Genomic DNA, 27,623 nt, shown 5'->3' on the forward strand with positions numbered 1-27,623 from the left:
CAGTTAGAGCATCGGACCCCAGACCAGAGGGTCATGGGTTCGATTCCAGGTCAAGGGCACATACCTGAGTTGCAGGTTCAATCCCCAGCCCTGCTCAGGGTACGGGTGGGAGGCAACCAATCAGTGTGTCTCTCTCGTCGATATTTCTCTCCCCCCCCCCCCCCTCTCTCTCTCTCTCTCTCTGTCTTTTTCACTACCCACTCTCTTCCGCTCACTCTAAAAAAGTCAATGGAAAAATATTTTCTGATGAGGATTAACAAAAAAAACCAGTAAGCACTTGAAGGTAGAATTATACATTGTTAATAATAGTAATAATCCACACCATGAGTCTATATACCACTGTCTGCTTTGTAAACTTTTAAAAAACATTTTTGTGGGTTTCGTTGTTGTTAATTCTCACACGAGGATATTTTTCCGTTGATTCTTAGAGTGAGTGGAAGCGAAGGGGAGAGAGACAGAGAGAGAGAAACATCGACGTGAGAGAGACATATCAATTGCTTGCCTCCCGCATGAGCCCCAACCAGGGCCGGGGATGGAGCCTGCCCACCCAGGTACGTGCCCTTCCTTGAGCGGACTCGAACCCGGGACCTTTCAGGCCGCAGGCCGGCGCTCCATCCACGGAGCCAAACCGGCCAGGGCCACTTTGTAAACGCATCTCTACATGATGAACGTGGACCCAGGACCGCGGTCACGCCAGAGATGCAATTTCGCCCAGAAATGCATCTGACATCGTCGTTCTTAAAGCGACACGACGTAGAAACGGAAACCCGGGAGATGCCCACCCGGCAGCGGGTTCCACGGCGGGGCTGGCGTGGGCCGGCTGCACTGCCCCGCTGTGATTCCCTCGCTGGCAGGACGGCGCAGCAGCCGGCGGGCGGAAGGCCGCTTGGCACGCTCACATTTCAGGTGTCTTATCTGGGCTCGGGCAAGAGCCGGTTATCAGGCGGCGGAAAGCCGAGCTGGCGGGCAGGGCCTTCGCCAACGCGCTGTGGTTTCAGCCGAGTGGGAGCTCTGTGCCCGGTGGCCACTGTGGCGACGGCAGAGTGGACGTTTGCTGGGGAGCGTGAGGGAGCCGACCTGTTCCCGTCACAGCAGCTTTTCCTTCATTTCTTTCACATCATTAACCCACGTCCGCCCTCTCCCCCCAGGACGGTAGATCACCGGGCGTGTTGAGAGCCCTCTGACGCGGTGGAGCTGTTTAAACAACAGGCGCCCCAAGTGAAAAGATCGTCATTTCTTGAGATTGGAGGGTTTACGAAAACTTCAGATCGCCCTGGCCGGGGTGGCTCAGTGGTTGAGCATCATCCCATGCACCAAAAGGTCGCCGGTGGGATTCCTGGTTAGGGCACAGGCCCGGGTTTCAGGCTTGATCCCCAGGAGGCAGCAATCCATGATTCTCACATCAGTGCTTCTCTCTCTCTCTCTCGCTCTCTCTCATTTCCTCTCTCTACAAAATCAATTTAGCCCGGCCGGCGTGGCTCAGTGTTTCAGCATCGACCTATGAACCAGAAGGTCATACTGTGCCCAGTCAAGGGCACATGCCCGGGTTGCAGGCTCAGTCCCCAGTAGGGGACGTGCAGGAGGCAGCCGATCTGTGATTCTCTCTCTTGTCATGGATGTTTCTATCTCTCTCTCCCTCTCCTTTCCTCTCTGAAATCAATAAAAAATATATTTTTAAAAAATAACATTTTAAAAACACGTCATATTAAGAGATTTGCCTCCAACCACCAGTCATTTAAGATGAGAAAAGGGCCACGCGTTTTCCCCTGGGTTCCCTAAAAAGGAAAAGAGAATGGGGTGGAGTTAACCATACAACTGCACAGAGGCTTTGACGGTGGTTTGAGGTTAGATTGTCTGCCTTTGAAATTAATTGGTTTCTCTTCTTGGACAGTGACCTCATTTCAAGTCATGGTTTAGGCATTCAGCGTGTTGGTGACGGTCGTTCTGGTCTGGCTGGTGGGCCAGATTTTGACCCTCAGTCTCTCTATGAAGGATCCTGGTGTCTTAAGGGAAAACACTTGTCAAGTTTAAAGTCTTGTTCGACTTTGACCCTGACGTTGTCTGAGATGGATAGTACAACGGAATTCTAACCACCCGGCCGGCGTGGCTCAGTGGTTGAGCGTCCACCTATGAACCACGAGGTCACTGTTCGATATCTGGTCAGGGCACATGCCCGGGCTGCAGGCTCGATCCCCAGTGTGGGGCGTGCTGGAGGCAGCTAATCAATGATTCTCTCTCATTGATGTTTCTCTCTCCCTCTCCCTTCCTCTGTGAAATCAATAAAAATATATTATTAAAAAACCCCACAGAATTCTAACCCAGAATAAAAGGTGAAAGTCACCTTTACCCCCTCAGACTTCCCATTAGGAATTCATGCTGTTTTGATCCTTCAAGTCACTGTCACCATAATAAACCCAAATCTAGCAGTTACGGAGAGAAATATACTGGGTGGGACATTTGGGGGGAACCGTGTTTTTTAATCTTACTGTGGCTATATTCACTGATTGAAATATCCTGTATGAGATGTTTTTCCTAGAAGTTGACTATTTCATCTCTTCTTTAAAATATGTTTTTTATTATTTTCCGAGAGGAAGGGAGAGGGAGAGAGAGAGAGAGAAACATCCATGATGAGAGCGAATCATGGATCGGCCGCCTCCTGCACGCCCCACACTGGGGATGGAGCCGACAACCCCGGGCATGTGCCCTGACCAGGAATCGAACCGTGACCTCCCGGTTCATAGGTTGACGCTCAACCACTGAGCCACGCCGGCCGGCCTGGTTGCGTTTTTATTTTGTGGAGTGGAGGAATTTGTAGCCAGAGAGCCGAGAGTATCAGCAAATTCGCCTGAACGTTCCTCCCTCAGTGGCCTGGTCATCGGGTTTCCCACCGTCGCCAAAACCCCGCCGTCCTGGACCCGCTTCAACACTCCCTCGCCCTTTTTTGTTGTTGTTGGGATTCTTCTGAGAATGAATGGGGACTCGGCCGTCCCCCGGCGGCGGCGCGAGGGCTTCCGCTGATCGAGTGGCTTCTTATCAGATCCCCTTTGAAACGCAGCAGCAGCAGCAGATACACGGGGAAACGAGGCGCCCGGCCCGCGCCACCCTCTCACGCCCCCTCCGTTTCCCGTTCCAGGACGTGGTCCAAGACGATCCCCGGGCGGGTGGAGTTCTTCTCGAGCGAGGGCTCCGACACGTCCATCCCCATCCCCATCGTGCCGCTGCGGGGCGTGGACGACTCCTACCCGCCCCAGAAGAAGTCCTTCATGATGCTCAAGTACATGCACGACCACTACCTGGACCAGTACGAGTGGTTCATGCGGGCGGACGACGACGTGTACATCAAGGGGGACCGGCTGGAGAGCTTCCTGCGCAGCCTCAACAGCAGCGAGCCCCTGTTCCTGGGCCAGACGGGCCTGGGCACCACGGAGGAGATGGGCAAGCTGGCCCTGGAGCCTGGGGAGAACTTCTGCATGGGGGGGCCCGGCGTGATCATGAGCCGCGAGGTGCTGCGCCGGATGGTCCCCCACATCGGGAAGTGCCTGCGGGAGATGTACACGACCCACGAGGACGTGGAGGTGGGCCGCTGCGTGCGGAGGTTCGCGGGGGTGCAGTGCGTCTGGTCGTACGAGGTAAGAACGCAGACACAAACCCGTCTGGTTTTTTTGTTTTTAGATTTTTTTATTGACTTGGGAGAGGGAGAGGAAGAGGGAGGGAGAGAGAAACATCGATGATGAGAGAGAATCACGGATCGGCCGCCTCCTGCACGCCCCACACTGGGGATGGAGCCCGCAACCCGGGCGTGTGCCGTTTACCGGGATTCGAACCTGGTTCACAGGTCGATGCGCAACCACTGAGCCACACCTGACGGGCTGCATACCTTCTGTGCTTTTGACCCGATGCCTCAGATAGTAAGTAGATGACATCTGGGGCCCAAAGGAGCGATGGTTTACGCAGCTCGTGCCGATCCTGTCGTGATGATCCAGAAAACGTGTCCGGTCACCTTCTGCTGGTCCCTCAGATGTGATTGCAACAGCGTGGGGGTGCTCCCCCGCTCCCTGTCCCTCCAGAGACCTGGCTTTTCTCCTCTGGTCATGTTGACCCACGCAGTTTACAAACGTCCCTGTTTTCAACCCATAAAATGAGTAATGGTGTTTTCAAAAGCCAATAGCATGGGGCTTTGTACGTCTTTTTCAACCTTGGCTGTTCAGATAGCTGTTTTGATCTGTAAGTCTGCAATATAGTTGTTCCTTTCAGGATCCGTGGTAGGCGGTTTCTGAGTCATCTTGAGACAAAGGTGCAAGATTTATTTTATTTTAATATATTTTTATTGATTTCGGAGGGGGAGGGAGAGGGAGAGACACATCCATGATGAGAGAGAATCACGGATCGGCTGCCTCCGGCCCGCCCCACACTGGGGATCGAGCCCACAACCCGGGCAGGTGCCCTGACCGGGAATCGCACCGTGACCTCCTGGCTCCTAGGTCGACGCTCAGCCCCTGAGCCACGCCGGCCGGGCCAGAGATGCAAGTGTTTGAAGGATGTCTCCACGGGGACGTTTCTAGAGAACATGAGTCCACTTTGACTTCGCTCTGTTTTCATTGGCAGATGCACGCCCCTTGCCTGCGATCACGGGATCCAGTGTTAGTCAGAGTGGAAAGAATTATGTAGGTTGGGTTGTGTTGAGATTGATAAACTCCCGATAGTCGTGAGCAGCAGGGGAAATCGCCGGACCTTTTGTCCAAGAAAAAGAAAACACTCTTTCTGATGTAAATTGTTACCTCTTTTCCCCGGAGTTAATTTTCCAAGGCGCTTGCGGGAGGAAGACGTATTAATGGCCGGACGTGTCTTCCCGCCGGACTTGCTTTTTCCAGTGTCCCCTCATTGCTCTATTTCTTCCTTCTGAACTTCTGGGGACGTGGACGAGATTGAGTACATGGGAAGTCGTCTTCGTGTAGTTTGTGATTACGAAAGATACATTTTCCATTCCAAACGGGAATTCGGCGAGCCCCCTGATCTCCGTGCGCACCCAACACAGGCGACACCTCACCAGATTTAGGGGGGGGTCCCTGTTCTCATGGATTTTTTATTTTTTTTGCTTTTGTTTTTTTTTTTTAATTTTTTTATTGCGTTCAGAGAGAAAGGGGGAAGGAGAAAGACATAGAAACATCCATGATGAGAGAGAATCATCCATCAGCTGCCTCCTGCACGCCCCCCCACCGGGGATCAAACCTGCAACCCGGGCATGTGCCCTTGACCGGGATTCGAACCGTGACCTCCTGGCTCCTAGGTCAGTGCTCGACCACTGACCCACACGGGCCGGGCTGTATCGTGGATTTTGGGCAGCAAGGAAAGCGGGTTGGGTATTTCATGCCGTTTTCGGCAGAATACAGCTGGCAGGCTCCCTCTCCCTTCCTCTCTCTGAAATAAATTTTAAAAAATATTTTTTAAAAAAGAGAGAGAGACAGAGTCACTCGAGATGTTTGTTACAGAGCGAATTTCCAGGCCCAAACCCAGAGCCAGGCTCTTGGCGGTGGAGCCGGAGGACCCCTCTGTTTACGGCTCCTCTGGTCGCTCGTGTCCTGAGCACCATCCGAACCCTTCAAGCTCTGACAGCATTTCCTGTGACACGGTGACGTCTTCCCTGGAGGCGGAGGTTATCTTTCGGTCACTCAGAGAGGGAGGGAGAGGGACAGAGAGAGAGAGAGAGAGAGATTGATTGATTGATTTAGAGAAACATCCATTATGAGAGAGAATCATGGACCAGATGCCTCCCGCACGCCCCGTACTGGGAATCGAGCCCGCAACCCCGGCCTGTGTCCTGACCTGGAATCGAACCGTGACCTCCTGGTTCCTAGGTTGAGGCTCAACCCACTGAGCCACACCGGCCGGGCATCAGAAATGTTTGGCAGGCTAATGCCTGACATGGTTTTTCCCTTTCTCCCCTCCGCTACGCCACCGTGTTAAGTGCAGCGAGTTGTGGAGCCAGCCAGAAGCCCGTGACCGCGAGCGCTGGTCAGCAGTAAATCCCCCGTAACGGCCAGGGAAGGGGCCGTCGTCGATGTGACCCCGCACACAGATCGCACGTGGCCCGAGGTGCAGGCGACAAGCACTTCTCGCCGGAGCAAAGCGGCATTTTCCGTCGCGTGTTGTCCCCGCGGTGGATTTCACAAATGTCTTGTTGATGCGCCCGGGTGATCCATGCTCCCCAGACCTCAGCTGCTTTTTTGTTTTTTTAAGCCTCGGCGATGGTTGGTCGCCATGAACCATAACTTGAGATTTGCTTATCAACAAATTTCATTTAAAAAAAAAAAAAATAGTGGCACCCTGGCTGGCGTGGTTCAGTGGTTAGAACGTCGGTCCCTGCACCAAAGGGTCTTGGGTTCGGTTCCCGGTCAAGGGCACATCCCTGGGTTTCAAGTTCAATCCCTGACCCAATCAGGGCATGTGCAGGAGGCAACCAATTGATGTGTCTCTCGCACACCGATGATTCTCTCTCTCTCCCTCCCTCCCAGTCTCTCTCTTAAAAAAAAAAAAAGAAAAAGAAAGGAAAAAATATAATCGGGTGAGGATTAACAACCAAAAGTAGTTACAAAGCTTTTATTAATGACTGTGGCGCCTCTGACATGCACACATTATTTTGGATAATCTTCCCTCTCGGGGGCGGGACTTAATTCCCCTCCGCTGGCCTGTGACTCATTTTTAATGAATGGCGGAGGGAATGGAAAAAAATATTAAGCCCTGGCTGGTTGGACTCGGCGGATGGAGCGTCGGCCTGCGGACTGTAGGGTCCCAGGTTCGATTCCAGGTCAGGGGCACGGGCCTCGGTTGCAGGCTCGATCCCCAGTAGGGGGCGTGCAGGAGGCATCGGATCCATGATTCTCTCTCATCATTGATTGATGTTTCTCTCTCTCCCTCTCCCTTCCTCTCTGAAATCAATAAAAATATATTTAAAAAGAAAGAAAGCCCTAGCCGGTGTGGCTCAGTGGATAGAGCATCGGCCTGGGGACTGAAGGGTCCCAGTCCCAGGTTCGATTCCGGCCAAGGGCACATGCCTGGGTTGCGGGCTCGATCCCCGGTGTGGGGCATGCAGGAGGCAGCCGATCCATGATTCTCTCTCATCATTGATGTTCCTATCTCTCCCTCTCCCTCTCTGAAATCAATTTTAAAAATAAAGAAGAGCCCTAACCAGTTTGGCTCAGTGGATGGAGCGTCGGCCTGCGGACTGAAGGGTCCCGGGTTCGATTCCGGTCAGGGGCATGGACCTTGGTTGCGGGCACATCTCCAGTGGGGGGTGTGCAGGAGGCAGCTGATCGATGTTTCTCTCTCTTGGATGTTTCTAACTCTCTCTCCTCTCCCTTCCTCTCTGTAAAAAATCAATAAAATATATTTAAAAAAAGAAAGAAAGAAAGAAGAAAAAGGTGTTTCAAACGAAAGGAAGAGTACTTGGGACCCAGGGATGCTCTAACTGGACACAGACGTGAGGTTGCCGCGTCCGCCGCGGTCCCGTGTTCGCTGCCCCGCGCCCCCGGGGAAGCGGGGTGAGGCCTGAAAGAGTGGCCCTCTGTCCGTCTGAGTGGGCATTGTGCAGGATGTGAGTTTTAGCTTCTTGACTTCTAGGAAATCGCAGACAGAGAGGCCTTTGTTTGCGAAGGGCTGCAGACTCCATCCCTCATAAAGAGCTTATCATCGGAGCAAGCCCATAACGCGCCGTGTTATTCCTGTAAGAAATGCGCAATGGTCCCAGGGCAGCGAGCCTGCTCCCGGGCAACAAAGGCCCTTTCAGCGTCCGCGCGGCCAGGCCAGGCCAGCGCCCCCCATCCGTCACGTCGCCACGGCTGACCCCGCGTGGTTCGTTTCTGTTCTCGCTCAGTGAACACTCTCAGGGAGAGAGGGGTTTGTATCAGGTTATTTTCTCTGATGCCTGACATTTATTGCAACGATTTCTCTTTTTTTAAAAAAAAAAATATGACCTAGCATCAGCCTGCGGACTCAGGGTCCCGGGTTCGATTCTGGTCAAGGGCATGTACCTTGGTTGCGGGCACATCCCCAGTAGGGGGTGTGCAGGAGGCGGCTGATCGATGTTTCTAACTCTCTATCCCTCTCCCTTCCTCTCTGTAAAAAATCAATAAAATATATTTAAAAATATATATATATATGTTTCTGTTGATTTCAGAGAGAAAGAGAGAGAGAAACATCAGTGAGGAGAGAGAATCATGGATCGGCTGCCTCATGCACGCCCCACACTGGGGATCGAGCCCGCAGCCCAGGCGTGTGCCCTGACCGGGAATCGAACCGTGGCCTCCTGGTTCATACGTCGATGTTCCACCCCTGAGCCACGCCGGCCGGGCTTAGTGCCTTATTTATAGCTGAGTCCAGGCTGATGTGCTTGTCTTTGGTCCCGTGTTTCTGACCGTTTGTACTTGGGGCCGGTGGCGTTTGATTTTTCGAGTCTTGTTACTATGAAGCCTGGGCAGGCCGCTGCTTGGCTCTCGTGAGGAAACTTGCCGAATCGATCTGCTTGGAGGCCGGGGTTGGTCCCCTCTCCCCACCCCCCACCCCCCGCCCCATTCATTTTATGGCTGTTCAGGTGCCTTAAACGTCTGCACTATTAGTGCAGGTCCGAACAGCTTACAGCAGATAAACACATTCCGTGCGTCCTACCAGGTGAATATTAAGGAGCCGAGAGCGATTTTTTTCTTTATGTAGAAACTTTATTTTTTCTTTATTCATTTCAGAGAGGAAGGGAGAGGGAGAGAGAGAGAGAGAAACCTCCACGATGAGAGAGAATCATGTAGCGGCTGCCTCCTGCGCGCCCCCTACTGGGGATCGCGCCCGTATGCGCTCTGACCCGGGAATCGAACCGGAGACCCCCTGGGTCCAGGGGCAGACGCTCTGACCACTGGGCAACACGGGCCAGGGCTGAGGGCCGGAGTGACCAGTTTTTAAATACAGTTGTTCGCTGGCAGAGTGGGGAGGCACTTGGTGATACTGACTCCTCCCATTCTTAAGTTTTACGTGGGTGTAACTCTTTCCTCCGCTTCCAGCCAAAGATTTTTTGTTTGTTTCCAAAGATGCGGTGTCGGGGAAAAGGTTTATCTTCCCATCTGAGGTGGTGTGTGGTTTCATTTTCCTTTTGAGTATAACTGCTGTGTTAATCTTTAAAAGAAGAATTGTCAGGAGTGGACTAATTCTGAGAAACAGACAAGATTTATTTACGTGTTTCTCCCCCTTTAGGTTTCTTTCTTTGCTTTTGGTTTTGTTTCCTTCCGTCTGTTCTTGTTCCTCTTCAGTAAAAATGTCCATTTTAGCCCGGCCGGCGCGGCGCAGTGGTTGAGCGTCGACCTGTGAACCAAGAGGCTGCCGGTTCGAGTCCCGGTCAGGGCACAGGCCCGGGTTTCGGGCTCCGTCCCCACACGTTTTCTCACGGCTTACAAAGTGTGTGTTTCATCCCTCCCTTCTCTGTCGCCAGGTTACTGAGGTGGCCAAACACGGCTCTCTTCTCTGCCTCCCTGGCTTCCTGTTGAGCATCATTCTTTCAATGAGTGGCTTTTTTGTTTGTTTGTTTGTTTTAAATATATGTTATTGATTTTTTAGAGAGAGGAAGGGAGAGGGATAGAGAGTTAGAAACATCGATGAGAGAGAAACATCGATCAGCTGCCTCCTACACACCCCCCACTGGGGATGTGCCCGCAACCAAGGTACATGCCCTTGGCCGGAATCGAACCTGGGACCCTTCAGTCCGCAGCCCGATGCTCTAGCCACTGAGCCAAACCGGTCAGGGCATGAGTGGTTTTTTTAAGGGTATCTCTTTTTTTGGGGGGGGGGGGGGGTGTTTGTGTTTATAATATTCCCCCAAGGATATTTCTTCATTGATTTTTTTTTTTTTAGGGAGAGTGGAAGGGAGGGGGAATGAGAGAGAAACATTGATGTGAGAGAGACACGTCGATTCTTTGCCTCCCACACGAGCCCCCGGCCAGGCTCGAGCCTGCAGCTGAGGGATGTACGTGCCTTTTACCGGAATCAAACCCGTGACCCTTCAGCCCGCAGGCCGCCGCTCTATCCACTGAGCTGTCAGGAAACGCTGTCGATCCCATGCGGGTTGAGAGCTGCGCTGTGTATACTAAGAGAACGATGAGGACCAGGCTTTCTTACCCGGCTGAAGGGCACGCTGGTTTGGGCAGCACATGCTGGTCGGTCTCTTTTCCCCTCTGAATCATCAGTGTGGACGGAGGTAATTAGGGACCAGGAGGCCCTGGAAATTATCGGTTATAATAAATCGATGTCCTGCCCACGGCCCAGCAGGCAAAAGGGAGGAATTAGAGACAGAAATAGTCACAAATTTTTTTTGTCCAGGAAACCTCTAAGAATATAATGAGGTATTGTCAAGTTGGTAACTTTAATTTAAAAAAAAATTTTTTTTTTGAAGGGAGGAAAATCCAAAGTATAAAATATTGAAAGCTTAGGTTCAACGAAACAGATTTCAGGTTCAAAGACGTCTTACTTCCCGCTTTCGAAAACCTCCGTGGACGGCTAAGGAACCTTTAAGGAATCTCTGACCATAATTCCATGATGTATTCGTTGATGGCGGAGTCATAGAGTGTTGCCAAAAACCACCACTGTCATTTCTCACCACTTTTTGGGGGGGGTAATTCTCTTATTTTAAAATAATTCTAGACTTAGAACAATTCCAAGAATAGGACCCAGACCTCCCATATGTCCGTCACCCAGATTTCTCGAAGGTAGACATTCACCACATCAGCTTTATCGTTTGTTCTCTGTCTGTATACATTCTTTCTCCCTGAACCATTTGAGAGGAAGTTGCAAAGTAAGTTGTAGACCCAATGCCCCCGCTTTATTTATATATATATATATATATAAAATACATTTTTATTGATTTCAGAGAGGAAGGGAGAGAGAGAGAAAAAGCATCCATGATGAGAGAGAATCCTGGATCGGCCGCCTCCTGCACGCCCCCTACTGGGGCCTGCGCCCTGACCGGGACTCGAACCGTGACCTCCTGGTTCCTAGGTTGAATCAGCTCAGCCATTGAGCCACACTGGCCGGGCCCAATGCCCCCTTTTGCCCCTAAATACTTCCCTGTGTACCTGTCTCCTAAAAACAGGAACCCAGCGCGACAGTCGCAGTCGGGAAATTCATGCTGACACAGCACTGGTATCTAATCTCCGGGCTCTATTTATGTTTCACCTAATAACGTCCTTCTTGGCCCAAAACAAAACCCTTCAGCGTCAAGTGATCCGGGGTGCGGGCCAGGGTCACACACACTGTTCAGTGAACAAGTTGCTCAAGTGTCTCTTAACCTTGACCTTGGCATGGCCATTCATGACCTTGACGTTGTCAACAGGTGCGGCCAGTTCTTGTGTGTGTGTGTGTGTGTGTGCGTGTGTTTTCAGGGCCCTCAAGTAAAAAGAAAAAAAATTTCCCTAAATTGGGGTCAGTGAATGCCGCCGGGAGTCACAAATGCCCCCGTACCACTGGGCCCCCACTCGGGCCCAGGGGCAGGCTGGGTAGACGGGATCCTGCACGAGCAGCCTGTGGACCCGCTGCCCCGTTGCCAAGCGTGTCCTCCGCTGCGGAGACGGGCCTTTGGCTGGCGTGCTGCTGGCTTGAGATGATGAGAGAGCATCATGGATCGGCCGCCTCCTGCACGCCCCCCGCTGGGGACGGAGCCCGCAGCCCGGGCCTGTGCCCTGAACGGGAATCGAACCCTGACCCCCTGGTTCGTAGGTCGATGCTCAGCCACGGAGCCAAGGCCGCCTCCAGTTCTCTCTTGGGCTCAGAGTCAGGAAAGGCGGACGGCGACGATCTTCCTTCCTTCCCTCCCTCCCTTTCCATCTGTCAGTCTGGTGGCTCGAGGAAGGACGTGCATCCCTGGGATTAAAAGGGAAGGGCAGCCCTCGCAGCCCAGGCACCACAGGGCCGGGAATGCCTGTCTGCACGTCTTCCCTGCCGCCGGCACTGCCCACCTCATAATCTCGCCATCCGGTGACTCACAGCCGCCACCCTCAGGAGGGATCGAGCTGCTTGAGCTCCTTGTCCACCGGGAAATGCATCACAGTAGCCCCCAAAGGGCCTGAAGGCGGAAGGCGGGGGCCGAGGGAGGAAGCAGTATTAGGCCAGGCGCTCTGAGGCCCCTCTCTGCCTCCCCAAAGCGCGTGGACACATCACTCTGAATCAGCGGTTCTCAACCTGTGGGTCGAGACCCCTCTGGGGTCGCCTAAGAAAACACATGTATAATTACATATTGTTTTTGTGATGAATCACTCTGCTTTCATTATGTTCAATTTGTAACAATGAAATTGGGGGTCACCACAACATGAGGACCTGTATTAAAGGGTCGCAGCATGAGGAAGGTTGAGAACCACTGCTCTGAATGGATGCGGGACCAAGAAAAAATAAACGCCATTCCTGAACAGAAGGATGGAGCACTTTTGTTAGGAAGGGCGGGATTGATGGCTGGACAGTGCCCACGGCCGAGGGATTCAAGCCAATTTCATTCTAACAGAACCCCTTCCCACCACAGCACATTCAGCCCGGCCGGCGTGGCTCAGTGGCTGAGCATCAACCTATGAACCAGGAGGTCACGGATCGATTCCCCGTCAGGGCACAGGCCCGGGTTTCGGGCTCGATCCCCAGTGTGGGGCGTGCAGGAGGCAGCCGATCTGTGATTCTCTCTCCTCATGGCTGTTTCTGTCCTCCCTCTCCCTCTCCCCTCCTCTCTCTGAAATCAATAAAAATATCCTTTAAAATAAGTAAGTTTTTTTTCATGCTCTAAAGCAGCGGTTCTCAACCTGTGGGTCGCGACCCCTTTGGCGGTCGAACGACCCTTTCACAGGGGTCGCCTGAGACCATCGGAAAACACATATTTAATTACATATTGTTTTGGTGATGAATCACTCTGCTTTCATTATGTCCCATTTGTAACCATGACATTGGGGGTCACCACAACATGAGGAACTGTATCAAAGGGTCGGGGCATCAGGAAGGCTGAGAACCGCTGATCTAAAGTATGAGGCGGCTGCGGTGGAACCAGGCCTGGCCTAACGTGGCTGCCGCACAGCTTCCGGCCGTGCGCACCGAACTGTGTGCACGGAGGCGCTCTCCCCGGCCCCTCACCCGTCCCGGGCGATGTGTCCCAGCGCCGTGGTGACTCACGCGGATCCAGTTGCTGATGCAGCTGGAATGCGGGTTGGAAGCGGCCAACAGGGACACAGGGACGGGCCCCGCGGTTCGTGGTCACGGAGGGTTCTATTCTGGGGAGCGCTGCGTCTGTTTTTAGTTTCTCGAAACCGCCTTTCACGCCCAGAACCGAAGAAGAACCAATGTCACCGCCGACGCGTAAGGCAGGCCCAGTGCTTTCCGCTGCTGGCACTTCCGCCCGAAGCGAATGTGTTTAAAGAACTTGGACAGCCCGGCCGGTGTGGCCCAGTGGTTGAGCGTCAACCTGTAGGTCACGGTTTGATTCCCGGTCAGAGCACAGGCCCGGGTTGTGGGGGGCTCCATCCCCAGTGGGGGGCGTGCAGGAGGCAGCCAACCCGTGATTCTCTCTCATCATTGATTTTTTTTTTTTCCTATCCCCCTCTCCTTCTGAAATCAATAAAAATGATTTTTAAAAAAATAGAAGGATAGAAGGACTTGGGGATGTTCTCAGAATACAGTCTGAAACTTAACCAATCAGTCCAGATGGGAAATTTCCCCGAGGGCATCTTTTTAAAAATGTGTAATTTAAACGCAGGTTTCAGCTTGACCCTAACCAGAACCGCGGCGCTGGGGTTGCATTTGGGATTGAACTGGTCGGTGAGAGAGCATGGACATTCCTTATGATTAGTTAATCAACAGGCTGATGTTTAAAGAGGGACTCTAATTAACGGGCTTGCCTGTCAAGTTCATCAGTAATTCGAGGGAGAATCTCACATTAGATTAACGCCCCCAGGTTGGGGAAAAAAGCTGAACGGGGGTCTCGAGTGTTTGTATAGACGCATATTTGTGAGCAAGCTCACACAAAGACGAACTTAAAACGAAACATGCTTTGCTTCTGTGTGTTCCAGGGCTAGGCCTGGTGTTTGCTGCGTTGCTAGGGTCACGAGCACCCAGGGCCACGTTGAAGGCGGCCGATCCACGATGAGAGAGCTCATCGATGTTTCTCTCCCTCTCCCCTCCTCTCTCCGAAATCAATTTTTTTTTTTTTTTAAATTGTACTTCTAGCCTTCGGTTGACATGGGCCTTATTTAAGCTTTCTCCCTGCTATGAAATTTTTGCTTTTCTTGTGGCTTGTGATTGTGGTGTCTTGTGTTGGGCTGAAGTCCTGATTGCCAAGGAGTAGGATAGCTTGGTTTTGCTTAGCGGTCAGTGCGATCAGCTGTTTCAGGAAAATCAGATGATCAGAGTGGATTGATGACTCGGACGTGATCTTCGGGTAACCTCTCGCCCGCTGACGTTTCCTAACGTCGCTGAGATACCTTGGGGACTGAACTCTCATCTATCATGGATGAGCCGGGATAGCAGGGGGCTGCCTATACATCATTTTGCTGAAAGTTGCAGGACCTGTCTGGGACGTTAAGTGAGGACTTACTATACCTGTAAGTTTTTTTGTGTTTTTTTTTTTTAAATACTTTTATTGATTTCAGAGAGGAAGGGAGAAGGAGAGAGAGAGATGGAAACATCAGTGATGAGAGAGAATCATCAATTGGCTTCCTCCTGCACGCCGCCCCTCCCCCCCCCCCCCCCCGCCCACTCCACTGGGCACTGAGCCCGCAACCCGGGCATGTGCCCCGGACCGGAATCGAACCCGGGACCCTTCAGTCCACAGGCCAATGCTCTATCCACTGAGCCACATCGGCCAGGGCTATCCCTTTAAGTTTAGACACATACATATTTGCTTTCTTATTTTACCTTACATGTGAATATGTATCCAAGAACAACATTTTTTTAAATGTCAGCAAGAATAAGCTTGTAAGTCTTTGTCTCTTCAGTATTTTGTAATGAATATATATTGCTTCATAATAAAAACAAAAAAAGATTTAGCCTTAGCTGGTGTGGCTCAGTGGACAGAGCATCAGCCTGCAGACTGAAGGGTCCCGGGCTCGATTCCCAGTCAGGGCACATGCCCGGGTTGCCAGTTTGATCCCCAGTTGGGGGTGTGCAAGAGGCAGCCAGTCAATGATTCTCTCTCATCATGGATGCTTCTCTCTCTCCCTCTCCCTTCCTCTCTGAAATCAATAAAAAAAAAAATTTTTTTTTTAAAGGTTTAAAAAAGTCATAAGTGACGTAAAAAGTTTTACGAGATGGCCTTTTCGGAATCACATGGCTTACAGGTCAGGCTCGTAAAAGGCCGTGTGTCAGGCTCCCCAGGGTTCATGAAATCCCCCTGATTTCATCATCAGAGCCACGTCTTCAGAAGACACACATAGATTCTCCTTATTGTTGTTAATCCTCACCCCAGGATATTTTTCCCATTGATTTTTTTATTTTATTTTATTTTTTTAGAGAGAGAGAGAATGGAAGGGAGGAAGGGGGAGAGAGAAACATAGATGTGAGAGTGACATTATTGACCGGTTGCCTCCTGTACCCGCCCCGACCAGAGGGCTCGAACCTGTCACGTGCCCTCGGCCAGGAATCAAATCGAACCGTGACCTCCTGGTTCGTAGGTCGACGCTCAGCCACTGAGCCACGCCAGGCGGCTCTTTTCCGCTCTCCGACTGAAGCCGCTCTAACGAGGAATGGCTTTCCTGCCTCCGGAGGGCACGGGGTTGGGGGGGGGGGTGGAGTTGCTGAGTTCCTTTGAGTCATTTCCACTTTAAAAGACGCCCAGGCTGGCATTTGGACCGGCTCAGCGCTGGTTCCGGGCCAAGGCAGGGCGGCTGCCGGCTGCCTGCAGGCTGGGAGCGAAGGAAGGGAAGGAAGTGGGTGGAGAGGGAGGCCTGCAATCCCCTCCGACCCCTCCCTGGAGTGGTCCTCCACTCCTGGCCTTCTGTCCCCCATCTCCCCCCCCCCCCCCAGCCCTGCCGAGACTCAGTTTCCCACCTGCCCACAAAGCCCGGGTGCCCGACGATGGGCTCCATCCATCGCCAAGTCAGCGGCTTTTCTCAGGAAGCGCAGGTCCCTGAGGGCTTCACCCCCCCCCGTGTGGACACGGGCGCTGCCGCCGGGGATGGGCTGCGGTGCCACAGGGCACAGGGCGCTTGCCCGCTCCCTCACCGGCTCCCATGCCTCCTCCGGCTGGAATCTGCTTCCGCGGGTTGCACTCGCTTGTCCAGAAAGGTGGGGTCATGGTTTTTAGCTTTTAATCTATTTTTTTATATTTTATTGATTTTAGAGAGGAAGTTGAGAGGGAGAGAGAGAAACATCCATGATGAGAAAGAATCATGGATCGGCTGCCCCCTGCATGCCCCCTACTGGGGATCCAGCCAGCAACCCGGGCACGTGCCCCGAACAGGTGTGGCTCAGGGGTTGAGTATCGTCCTAGGAACCAGGAGGTCAGGGTTCGATTCCTGGTCAGGGCACAGGCCCAGGTTGGGGGCTCGATCCCCAGTGGGGGACGTGCAGGAGGCAGCCGATCCATGATTCTCTCTCATCATGGATGTTTCTCTCTTCCTCTCCCTTCCTTTCAAAAATCAATAAAAAGATATTTATAAAAAACCAAAAGAAAGATAAGGTCTGCCTGCATTCATTCTTCCTATGTGACCCCCTTTGCTTATCTATGAGAAAAGAAAAGCCGGAAAGCGGAAGTGACCCCCCCCACTCCCACCGCCCGGGACGCGCGTTAGCAAAGAGCACAGATGGGGGTTTAGATACGGGTTTCCGGCTGCCCACAGGCCTCTGCTCCCATGGGCACTGTTCACCTGCCCAACCACAAACGGCCCCCTGCACACTCTTTTTTTTTTTTTAAATATATTTTATTGATTTTTTACAGAGAGGAAGGGAGAGGGATAGAGAGTCAGAAACATTGATGAGAGAGAAACATCGATCAGCCGCCTCCTGCACACCCCCTACTGGGGATGTGCCCGCAACCAACGTACATGCCCTTGACCGGAATCGAACCCGGGACCCTTCAGTCCGCAGGCCGACGCTCTATCCCACTGAGCCGAACCGGGCAGGGCTCCCTGCACCCTCTTGGTCCAGCTGCCTCGCGTGGTTGGCAGTTGTCATTTTACTTGCCCAGGCGTCACCCCCAGTTATTTTGAAATGGATCAGACTTTTCCTGAACGGTATTTAGATTCCAGGATTGGACACCAACCATTCAAGACACATATGCACCATCTCTTTCTTACAGCGGGAGACCCAGCTTAATCCCCGTAAAGAATGTGGCTCTTTCTCAATGGAGTCTTTGAAATACAAAGCAGCTACCCCTTGAACGTATTGGATGACAGTTGGCAGCGCCCACAAAAAGCGAATTAGAAGAGACCTAATGGGGGGGACCCCGTGTCCTGGGAGCTGGGGACAGACCCAGTTTATGCCTGTGGTCTTGGCCTGGGTATTTTTTTTTTTTTTTAATATATTGATTTCAAAGAGGGAGAGAGAGGTAGGAACATCAACGATGAGAGAGAATCATTGATCGCTGCCTCCTGCACACCCCAAGCTGGGGATCGAGCCTGCAACCCAGGCATGTGCCCTTGACTGGGAATCGAACCCGTGACCTCCTGGTTCATGGGTCAGTGCTCAACCACTGAGCCACACCGGCCTTGGGGTGTCGAGTTAATGCTGCTTCTTCCTGGGAAAACCTTTCCATCCTTCTCTGTGCCTGCGGAATTACACCGGCCAGTTCTGGTCTGTGAGGAAGTCTCGTTTACACGGTTTATAGTTATGAATCCTTCTAAACTCCTTGGGCTGCTGTAGAGCAGACTTTCCGCAGGCCTCTGGTATGCTGTGGCTCATATATAGGTTGTCCCAAAATTCACGCAAGAACTAATTTTGATAGAAAACACAGGTTTGTAATGAAAAATTGTAAATTTTTTATTGATTCGTAAAGTATACAGTCTAGGGTTATGTATGGAATAGCACATCGGGTCAATGGCCTCCAGGCTTTGCTGGCACAGACGCAAAGCCCTGGTCTTCATTGGTCTTCATGGTCCCTGCTCCTGGGCCATCATTGGTACTTGGTGATGCTTATCAAATTGAAGGGATTGAAATCAAAGGGCAACAGATATTAGAATCTGATTCAATAAACCAAGTAAAATTAGGCTTTTATTTTTTCTTGTTGTTGTTGTTAATGCTCATGCAAAATTCAAATCTTGCGTGAATTTTGGGACACCCTTTAGAAAGATTTCTGATTTTTTTGTTTTTTGTTTTTTAAGTAGGCAGGTAGAACGGTCCGGTGTTGCTCAGTGGTTAGAGTGTCGGCCTGTGTTCCCGAACGGTTGCGGGTTCAATTCCCAGTTAAGGGCACGTACCAGGGTTGCAGCTTTGATCCCTGGCCCCGGTCGGGGCGCTTGTGGGAGGCAACCAATCAATGTGTCTCTCTGACATCAATATCTCTCTCTCTCTCTCTCTCTCTCTCTCTCTCTCTCTCTCTCTCTCTCTGTCTCTCCACCTCCCTCCCTTCCACTCTCTCTCAAAATCACTGGGAAAAAAAAGAAAGTATGCGTGCCGCAGAGAAGCAGGGGGGCGCTCGGTCCCGTCCCACTAAAAACCCCGCCTTGGTTTTTTTGTTTTAATTTTTCTTCCCCCCCGACCCTTTCCAGATGCAGCAGCTGTTCTATGAGAACTACGAGCAGAACAAGAAGGGCTACATCCGGGACCTGCACAACAGCAAGATCCACCGCGCCATCACGCTGCACCCCAACAAGAGCCCGCCCTACCAGTACCGGCTGCACAGCTACGTGCTGAGCGGCCAGATCGCCGCCCTGCGCCACCGCACCCTGCAGCTGCACCGGGAGATCCTGCTCATGGGCCGCTACGGCGGCGGCGGCGGCGGCGGCGAGACGCACAAGGACGACCTGCAGCTGGGCGCGCCCCCGTCCTTCACCCGCTTCCAGCCCCGCCGGCGCGAGGAGATCCTGGAGTGGGAGTTCCTGACGGGCCGGCACCTGTACTCGGCCGCCGACGGCCAGCCCCCCCGGCGGGGGATGGACTCGGCGCAGCGGGAGGCCCTGGACGACATCGTCATGCAGGTCATGGAGATGATCAACGCCAACGCCAAGGCCCGGGGCCGCGTCATCGACTTCAAGGAGATCCAGTACGGCTACCGGCGCGTCAACCCCATGTACGGGGCCGAGTACATCCTGGACCTGCTGCTGCTGTACAAGCGGCACAAGGGCAAGAAGGTGACGGTGCCCGTGCGCCGGCACGCCTACCTGCAGCAGACCTTCACCAAGATCCAGTTCGCCGAGCACGAGGAGCTGGACGCCCGGGAGCTGGCCGAGCAGATCAACCGGGAGTCGGGCTCGCTGTCCTTCCTGTCCAACTCGCTCAAGCGGCTGGTGCCGTTCGGGCTGCCCGGCGCGGGGAGCGAGCGCAAGGAGCCCAAAGAGACCAAGATCAACGTCCTGATCCCGCTGTCGGGCCGCTTCGACATGTTCGCCCGGTTCATGGGCCACTTCGAGAAGACGTGCCTGGCGCCCAACCAGAACGTCAAGCTGGTGGTGCTGCTCTTCAACTCGGACTCGAACCCAGACAAGGCCAAGCAGGTGGAGCTGATGCGGGACTACCGGCTCAAGTACCCCAAGGCCGACATGCAGATCCTGCCCGTGGCCGGGGAGTTCTCTCGGGCCCTGGCCCTGGAGGTGGGGTCGGCGCAGTTCCGCAACGAGTCGCTGCTCTTCTTCTGCGACGTGGACCTGGTGTTCACGGCCGAGTTCCTGCAGCGGTGCCGGGCCAACACGGTGCTGGGCCAGCAGATCTACTTCCCCATCATCTTCAGCCAGTACGACCCCCGGATCGTCTACGGCGGCAAGGCCCCCAGCGACAACCACTTCGCCTTCACGCGGAAGACGGGCTTCTGGAGGAACTACGGGTTCGGCATCACCTGCATCTACAAGGGGGACCTGGTCCGGGTGGGCGGCTTCGACGTCTCCATCCAGGGCTGGGGGCTGGAGGACGTGGACCTCTTCAACAAGGTGGTACAGGCCGGCCTCAAGACGTTCCGCAGCCAGGAGGTCGGGGTGGTCCACGTGCACCACCCCGTCTTCTGCGACCCCAACCTGGACCCCAAGCAGTACAAGATGTGCCTGGGGTCCAAGGCGTCCACCTACGGGTCCACGCAGCAGCTGGCCGAGATGTGGCTGGAGAAGAACGAGCCGGGGTATAGCAAGGCCGGCAGTACCAACGGCTCGGCCAGGACAGCCTGACGTCCAGCCCCCGCGCTGGGCCAAGACCTTTTTAATTCTCTAATTTATTTTTCTGGAAATTGTTTGTTTCTATTTTTTTTTTTTTTTTTTTTGGTACCAACCCCGTTTTGCAAGTCGATTGCACCAGGATCTGTTTTACACGTGACCTTTCTTATACCGAGGACTCCTATTTGAAGATTGAGCTTTTTTTTCTTTTTTTTTTTCTTCTGGGAACAAAAATGTGATGTTTCTGCCTTCGGACACACGTTTCTCCTCGCCGGACACGCTGTAGCAGAACCCCGCTGTTCTCCGTGACTTGAAATGTACCTGATGAATGAATGAGACGTTTTTTTGGTCGTCCTTCCGTTTCTTCCCCCGGCCCCTGCGCTCCCAAGTATTACGGGAACGAAACACTGTACCTCTGCTCACTGTTCTGTTGTAACTGGTCCCCGTCGCACAGTCTCTACCTGTTGCCTCTGCCGCGCGGCCGGCAATGTTTGGAAAGCCACGTTGGGTTCCGATGGTAGAAGAAGGGAGTGGATCATCGTCCGTATCGTCACCCCCCGGAAGGGCCATCTCACGTGCCCTCCTGCTCCCTGCGGTCACGTGGGGCTTTTAGGCAAAAGGGGGCGAGGGAGACACCCTAAGAGAATAGGGCTGTTCTTGCCATGCGTGTGGGCTCAGTGGATCTGGCGTTAAAATCCAAGGTGGATCTGGTATTTCCTCTCTCCTCAAAGGATAAGATATCAATTATTATTTTCTTTTAATCCTTACCTGAGGATGTTTTCCCATTGATTTTTATTTTATTTTTGTAGGGAGAGTGGAAGAGAGAGAGAGAAAGACAAGAGAGAAACGTCGATGTGAGAGAGACACATCCATGGGTTGCCTCCTGCACCCGCCCCGACCAGGGCCCGGGCCCCGGGAGGAGCCTGCCACCGGGGCACCTACCCTTGACCGGAATCGAACCCGGGACCCTTCGGTCCGCAGGCCGACGCTCGATCCACTGAGCCACACCAGCCAGGGCTAACCCATTCATCTTTAGGATGGCAAAGAAGGACGGTGGTGAATCAGCTGTACCCCCCGCTGTACCCTGATGCAAGTGTGTGGGGGCGTGAAATTGTATTTGCTTTTGTTCCTTCATCTCCTGTCTGTGTTATGTCGGTGGAGACGGCTGTTTCATTCTTTACAGTTCCCTTTCTTTCCCCCCCTTTTGCCTCCAGAACACCTTTAATTTATTTGATGCTCGTTGTTAAGCGCGCTGCCGATGTTCCAGGACCTGCTAGGCGATCTAGTATTTATGTGTATCAGGGCGTGTCCAGTGGGTTTTATTTGCAGTAAACCGAACTCCAAAGATTTCATCCCGAAAATGCGCCCCCCCCCCCCCCCACATTCCTTACCATTTTTTGGTTTTTTGACTAAACTATCAAGTGTTCTTTGACAATTTTGGTGCTCACGCGTTTATTAGGAACAAAAGCGAAATGAACCTGTCACCAGGCCAGGACGTCCCGTGTTCCCCTGGCGGCCCGCACGTGCCTTAACCACACGGTGTCCCCCACGTCGATGCCCAGCAGCGACGGACTTGCCACGTCAGTCAGTACTCGTCCTTGGAGGTCTGCCGATCTGTACATAGCCAGTCGCTCCTTCGGCGCAATAAACCCGTCGACAGTATTTTTCTATCGGACTCTGCAGAGCCATTGTGTCTCCTTGACTCCTCTGTTTCGGCCCGAGGGTTGTATGACATCCGGGGAGTAAAAAGCTTAAGCCACGAGTTCACGGCGTTTCTCGGTTGATTTGAGGGCGATATTGAAGCGAACTGCAGGGTGGGAGTGAAATGAAACGAACCTTTTTAAAAAAATATATATTGTTATGGCCCTGGCTGGTTTGGCTCAGTGGATAGAGCATCAGCCTGCGGACTGAAGGGTCCCGGGTTCGATTCCAGCAAAGGGCACATGCCCAGGTAGCAGGCTTGATCCCCAGTGGGGGGCATGCAGGAGGCAGCTGATCCCATGATTCTCTCTCATCATTGATGTTTCTATTTCTCTCGCCCTTCTTCACTGAAATCAATTAAAAAATAGATATGAGCCCTAGCCGGTTTGGCTCAGTGGATAGAGCATCGGCCTGCGGACTGAAAGGTCCCAGGTTCGATTCCGGTCAAGGGCATGGACCTTGGTTGCGGGCACATCCTCAGTGGGGGTGTGCAGGAGGCAGCTGATCGATGTTTCTCTCTCATCGATGTTTCTATCTCCCTTCCTCTCTGTAAAAAATCAATAAAATATATTTTTAAAAAATAGATATGAAAAAAAAATATGTATATATATTTTTAAATATATTTTTATTGATTTCAGAGAGGAAGGGAGAGGGGGAGAGAGAAACATCGATGATGAGAGTTATTGATCGGCTGCCTCCTGCACGCCCCCTACTGGGGATCAAGCCGGCAACCCGGGCGTGTGCCCTGACCTGGGGTGGGAACCGTGACCTCCTGGTTCATAGGTCGATGCTCAGCCACTGAGCCACGCCGGCCAGACTCTCCTGTGCTTGCTTGTCAGTCCTCCCAGCCCTCGGCTGGGGCCCGCCCTGGGGATTAGGCGGCGTGGCTGCCAGCGAGCTGCTGTAATCTGGCTGCAAAGGCGCTTAGGTGCAGCAGGGGCTGGGGGCCGGCGGGGGACCTGCCTGCTGCCGTGGCCCCGCAGGGCTGCACCTGCCTCCCGGGGCCCCCTGCCCTCTCCACGTCCCCAGACGATGTCCCTGCTGTCCCACTCGGGGGAAAAGGCCCCGAGACCCCATCTAACTTGTAATAGACACGCATGAAAATGCAGGTGACAGCGCGATGGTTCAGATGACAGCGACCCCTTCGGTATGACTTCCAGTAAAAGACAAAGCGGCTGCCCTGGCCGGTGTGGCTCAATGGATAGAGCGTCGGCCTGCGGGCTACAGGGTCCCGAGTTTGATTCCCAGTCGAGGGCACGTACCTGGGTTGCAGGCTCTATTCCCTGCTGGCCCTGGCCGGATGCGCGCAGGAGGCAACCAGTCGATGTGTCTCTCTCACATTGATGTCTCTCTGTCTCTCCCCCTCCCTTCCATTCTCTCTAAAAATCAATGGGAAGTATCCTCGGTGAGGATGAACAAAAAATAACTACGAAGGGGAGTCTGCACCCAGTATCTTGGTTGCGTCATCGGGTGAACACGCAGCCCCAGGAGCCCAGCTCCGCCGCTGCAAACGCTGAGTCATGACAGTGAGAAGACGGGCAGACGGATGTCTCGGTGACTCAGGGCCCGAGGAGCGGCCAGTTCCAGACACACGGCCTCCACTCCCAGGCCGCAGACACTGGTCTCCGGAGACCGGAGGTCAGGGCCAGGAACGGAAGCGGCCGGCTCCAGATAACAGCGGCTCTTTCCAGCGCGGCCGCCGTGGCTCAGTGACTGAGCGTTGAACTATGAACCAGGAGGTCACGGTTCGATTCCCGGTCAGGGCACGTGCCCGGGTTGCGGGCTTGATCCCCAGTAGGGAGCGTGCAGGAGGCAGCCGATCCATGATTCTCTCTCGTCATTGATACTTCGCTTCCTCTCTGAAATCAATCCATATATATATATATGTAATTTTTTTTCTTTTTAAAGAAGAATTCACTAAAGTGGGCGTCCCAGGGACAGGACGGGCAGCAGGAGGGAGACTGATTCTGTACTGTTGGGTGTTGCCCAGTATCCCACTGGGCACACCAAGCTGTGGCTCTAGAGACCGGTGAGCGTTTGGGGTGAGGGGCAGTGGGTAACGGCACAGAGACCGGTGTTCACAGGTGTCTGGTTTGTCCCTGTGGCGGGAACGGGGGCCTCTGGGTTGGAGTCAGTGGCTGGCTGGCCCGGCTCGTCCTCGCTCACGACCATCCCTGGTGCACAGCTCTTCCCAACTCCCAAGTTCACCGGCATCCCGCTGGCCGCCTGAAATCAGTGAGGCGGGGGTATTTACACCACAGCAAGTGGCAGCTGCTTCAAATTGGCCTTTTCTCTCTGTTTTAATTTATTTTTTTTAAATGTATTTTTATCGATTTCAGAGAGGAAGGGAGAGAGAGAGAGAAACATCAATGAGAGAGAATCATGGGTCGGCTGCCTCCTGCACGCCCCCTACTGGGGGTGGAGCCCGAAAGCCAGGGATGGAACTGTGACCTCCTGGTTCATAGGTACATGCTCGACCACTGAGCCACACCAGCCAGGTCAGGCCCTACCTCTTCACTATTTTGGGGAGAAGCTCATCCCTGGACCTGGCCTGGCTGCTTGTGAACAGGGGAAGTGTCCGGGTGGCCGGCCTCGGGCCTGTCTCCCTGGCAGGACCGTCCCCTTGAATGATGACCGCTCATCTGCGGCCAGAGGGTCGGAGTGGAGCCTCGCTGTTCCCGGAGCTGGTTTCTCGTCCCTCCCCCGGGGGTGTGGGCCGGGACGGCCGGATGCCTTTGTCCCTGTGGTCGCTGGGAGCTTGGACGCGGTCCCTGGCCAGGCCCGGAGCCACCAGCTGGCTTCCTTCAAAGGAGGACGCTATCTGTCTGCCGACGGGCCTGTGGCAAGGACCCTGGGCAGCCTGCCTCCGGGAGGACCAGCTGCAGGGCGACGAGCTGCGCTTCCTTTTCCACCGAGAGGGGACTCTGGCCGGAGGGCAGCGGGTTTCGGCTCAGGGCTCCCCTGCAGATCGTCACCCTGTCCCCTTCCTGACTTGCTCCTCGCTCTCCCTCCTCTTTTTTTTAAATATATTTTTATTGATGTCAGAGAGGAAGGGAGAGGGGGGGAGAGAGAAACATCTATAATGAGAAAATCATGCATCGGCTGCCTCCTGCACGCCCCCTACTGGGGATCGAGCCCACAACCCGGGCATGTGCCCTGACCAGGAATCGAACCGTGACCTCCTTATTCCTAGGTGGACGCTCAACCACTGAGCCACGCCGGCCACGCTGAGCTAATCTTTTAATCACCAGCATTAAAATGCAGCCAACCAGCTCACCCTTGGCTTTGTGTGCAAGGCCCCCGCCCCCACCCCCGTGTACCCCCCACAGTGCATTGTGGCCCCGGGCCGTTTACATGCGTGTAAAAGGCGCTTCAGGAGGCCCCACGCCTCCTGGCTGTCTGGCGCGTGGATGTGCGTGATGACAGTTCTACCAGAGACTCCCGGGCAGTGTGAGGGGGGGCAGCACCCCCAGGCGGGTCAAAGGCGTTTTGATTTAAGAGGCGTTGCCCTCACCAGTTAAGTGCAAGTTCATGGAGTCCACGGGCAGGGTGGTTTTGTCCAGGCTTGTGGGGTGGTAGGAACAACCCCATGCACCCAGACCTCTCAGTCCACAGCGTCAGAGTGGAAAGGGGACACACGGGGCCCAGCTGGTGTGGCTCAGTGGTTGACCTTTGAACCAGGAGGTCACGGTTTCAATCCGGTCAGGGCACGTTCCCCGAGTTGCTGGCTCGATCCCCAGTAGGGGGCATGCAGGAGGCGGGCAATCTATGATTCTCTCTCATCATTGATGTTTCTATCTCCCTCTCCCTTCCTCTCTGACATCAATAAAATATATTTTAAGAAAAGAAAAAGGACACATGTACTGTGGGCAGCATTTAGTTGGCTCCAGCTGTATACGGTGCCCAGCTAGGCCTTTATGTGCATCTTTATTCTTCAGTCCCCACCGGGGTCTGCAAGGCAGAGGGTCTGCATCTATGTTCCCAGGGGAATCGCAGAGTCAGGCCCCTCCTGCCCCCACCCCCTCCAGGCAGCCAGGTCCCTCACCCCCCACCCGCCAGGCAGCCAGGCTCCTCCCACCCCCCCCACCCCGAGGCAGTGCCTCTGAAGGGAAGGAAGCTCCAGCCACACAGGCAGCCTGGGCCTGGCGCCACCGCAGGTGAGGTCACGCTCTGGGGGTTCCTGGGTTCGCTCCTCTTGGCGGGGCAGAGACTTGGCAGCCTGGAAACCCGGGCCCCAGAGAGGCAGGCGGGGGCTGGCCCCGGCCCGACCTTGGCTTCATGGGGGGTCCCTCAGCCTCCCACAGGCCTCCCTCAGGGTTGGGGGCCAGTCCCAGCCCACCTCGGGAGCTTGGGCTCCTGGAGGAGGAGGGACGGGGGACTCCTCGGGGCTCGCCCCTGTTGAACCTTCGCTGTGTCTGTGGGGCACTCACTCCACAGCCATCAGCGCCCTGACCACACCTCGGAGTTAATTGCTGCTGTTATTATTGCGCTAGTTTTCCTAATATTGACGTGGGAGATGAGCTAGCTTTTTCTCTTTTTTTGTACCCACAGTGCCTAGAAGGTAGGAGTATGGGATGGATGGATGGACGAGTGAATGGATGGGTAGATGAGGGGCGGGTGACTGGCTGGAGGGATGGATGGATGGGGGGTGAGCAGATGAGGAAATTGAAGGCAGAGAGGGCTAGCTGCCCCTCAGCTGCCACAGAAGCCGGCAGCACCCCAGTCCTCACCTAAGCGTTCTGTCTTCCTCCTCGTCCCTGTTGGTCTCTCCTCCCGCAGGTGGGGCACATGCCTGGCCTTTGGCCCCAGCAGCAGGCAGAGGCTCTGGGCACCCTGGCAGGAGCTCCCCGGGGGCGGGCAGCCCAGGTCTGAGCGGGCAGCCCCTCCCCGTGCCCACCCAGGATCCCGGGAGCCTGCCATTGCCCACCTGGGCAACCCCTCCGACCCCGCAGCCTGAGTGTGGGAGAATCGGGAACATATGGCAGGAGGCCCTGACAGATGGGGGAGGCAGTGTAGGCGCCCTGCAGCCGTGGCCAGGCCAGGCGCAGGCCCTGGGCGCTGGGGTCCCGCCAAGCTCAGGAGCCCAATGCGAGAACATGGGGCTGGGGCGGAGGAGGGTCAGGGGTCAGGAAGGGAAAGATCCGTGAGCACAAGGATTATGAAGATTTTTAAATTGATTTTTAGAGACACAGGTGTAGCCTGGCCCATGTGGCTCAGTCGATAGAGCGTCGGCCTTTGGCTGAAGGGTCCCGGGTTCGATTCCGGTCAAGGGCACAGGCCCGGATTGCAGGTCGATCCCCAGTAGGGGGCGTGCAGGAGGCAGCCGATCCATGATTCTCTCTCATCATGGATGTTTCTCTCTCCCTCTCCTTCCTCTCTGAAATGAAAAAAAAAAAAAAGAGCCAGGTGTAGAGACAGAGGCGGTGACCTCTGACCCTCCCCCCACCCCACCCCACCCCCACTGGATCATGTGGCGGAGGCAGCAGCCCCGGGCCAGCTGGTCCCCAGGCGCTGCTCTGGGCTTCGCTCCAATGGGCCTGGCCCGCGCCTGCTCCTCCAGCCCCTCCATCAAGCCCTGAGCCCCTCATTTCCTGTCCAAACTCGCTTTTGCTCCAAATTGTTAGCATGGTGTCT

At 54.1% G+C, this 27,623-nt stretch overlaps 1 protein-coding gene across 1 annotated transcript in view; it reads left to right on the forward strand.

The window, feature by feature from the left end:
- The window catches only part of CHSY1 (chondroitin sulfate synthase 1), a 29,814-nt gene extending 8,661 nt beyond the window's left edge, over positions 1–21,153 (forward strand). The window contains exons 2-3 of the mRNA XM_036355738.1: positions 3,134–3,629; positions 18,699–21,153. Of these exons, the coding sequence (XP_036211631.1) occupies positions 3,134–3,629; positions 18,699–20,303 (2,101 nt within the window). The 3' untranslated portion in view covers positions 20,304–21,153. The remainder of the gene's footprint in view (positions 1–3,133; positions 3,630–18,698) is intronic.
- Positions 21,154–27,623: the final 6,470 nt, after the last annotated feature.

This window comes from Myotis myotis, unplaced genomic scaffold (assembly GCF_014108235.1).
Source record: "Myotis myotis isolate mMyoMyo1 unplaced genomic scaffold, mMyoMyo1.p scaffold_m19_p_23, whole genome shotgun sequence".
NCBI lineage: Eukaryota > Metazoa > Chordata > Mammalia > Chiroptera > Vespertilionidae > Myotis > Myotis myotis.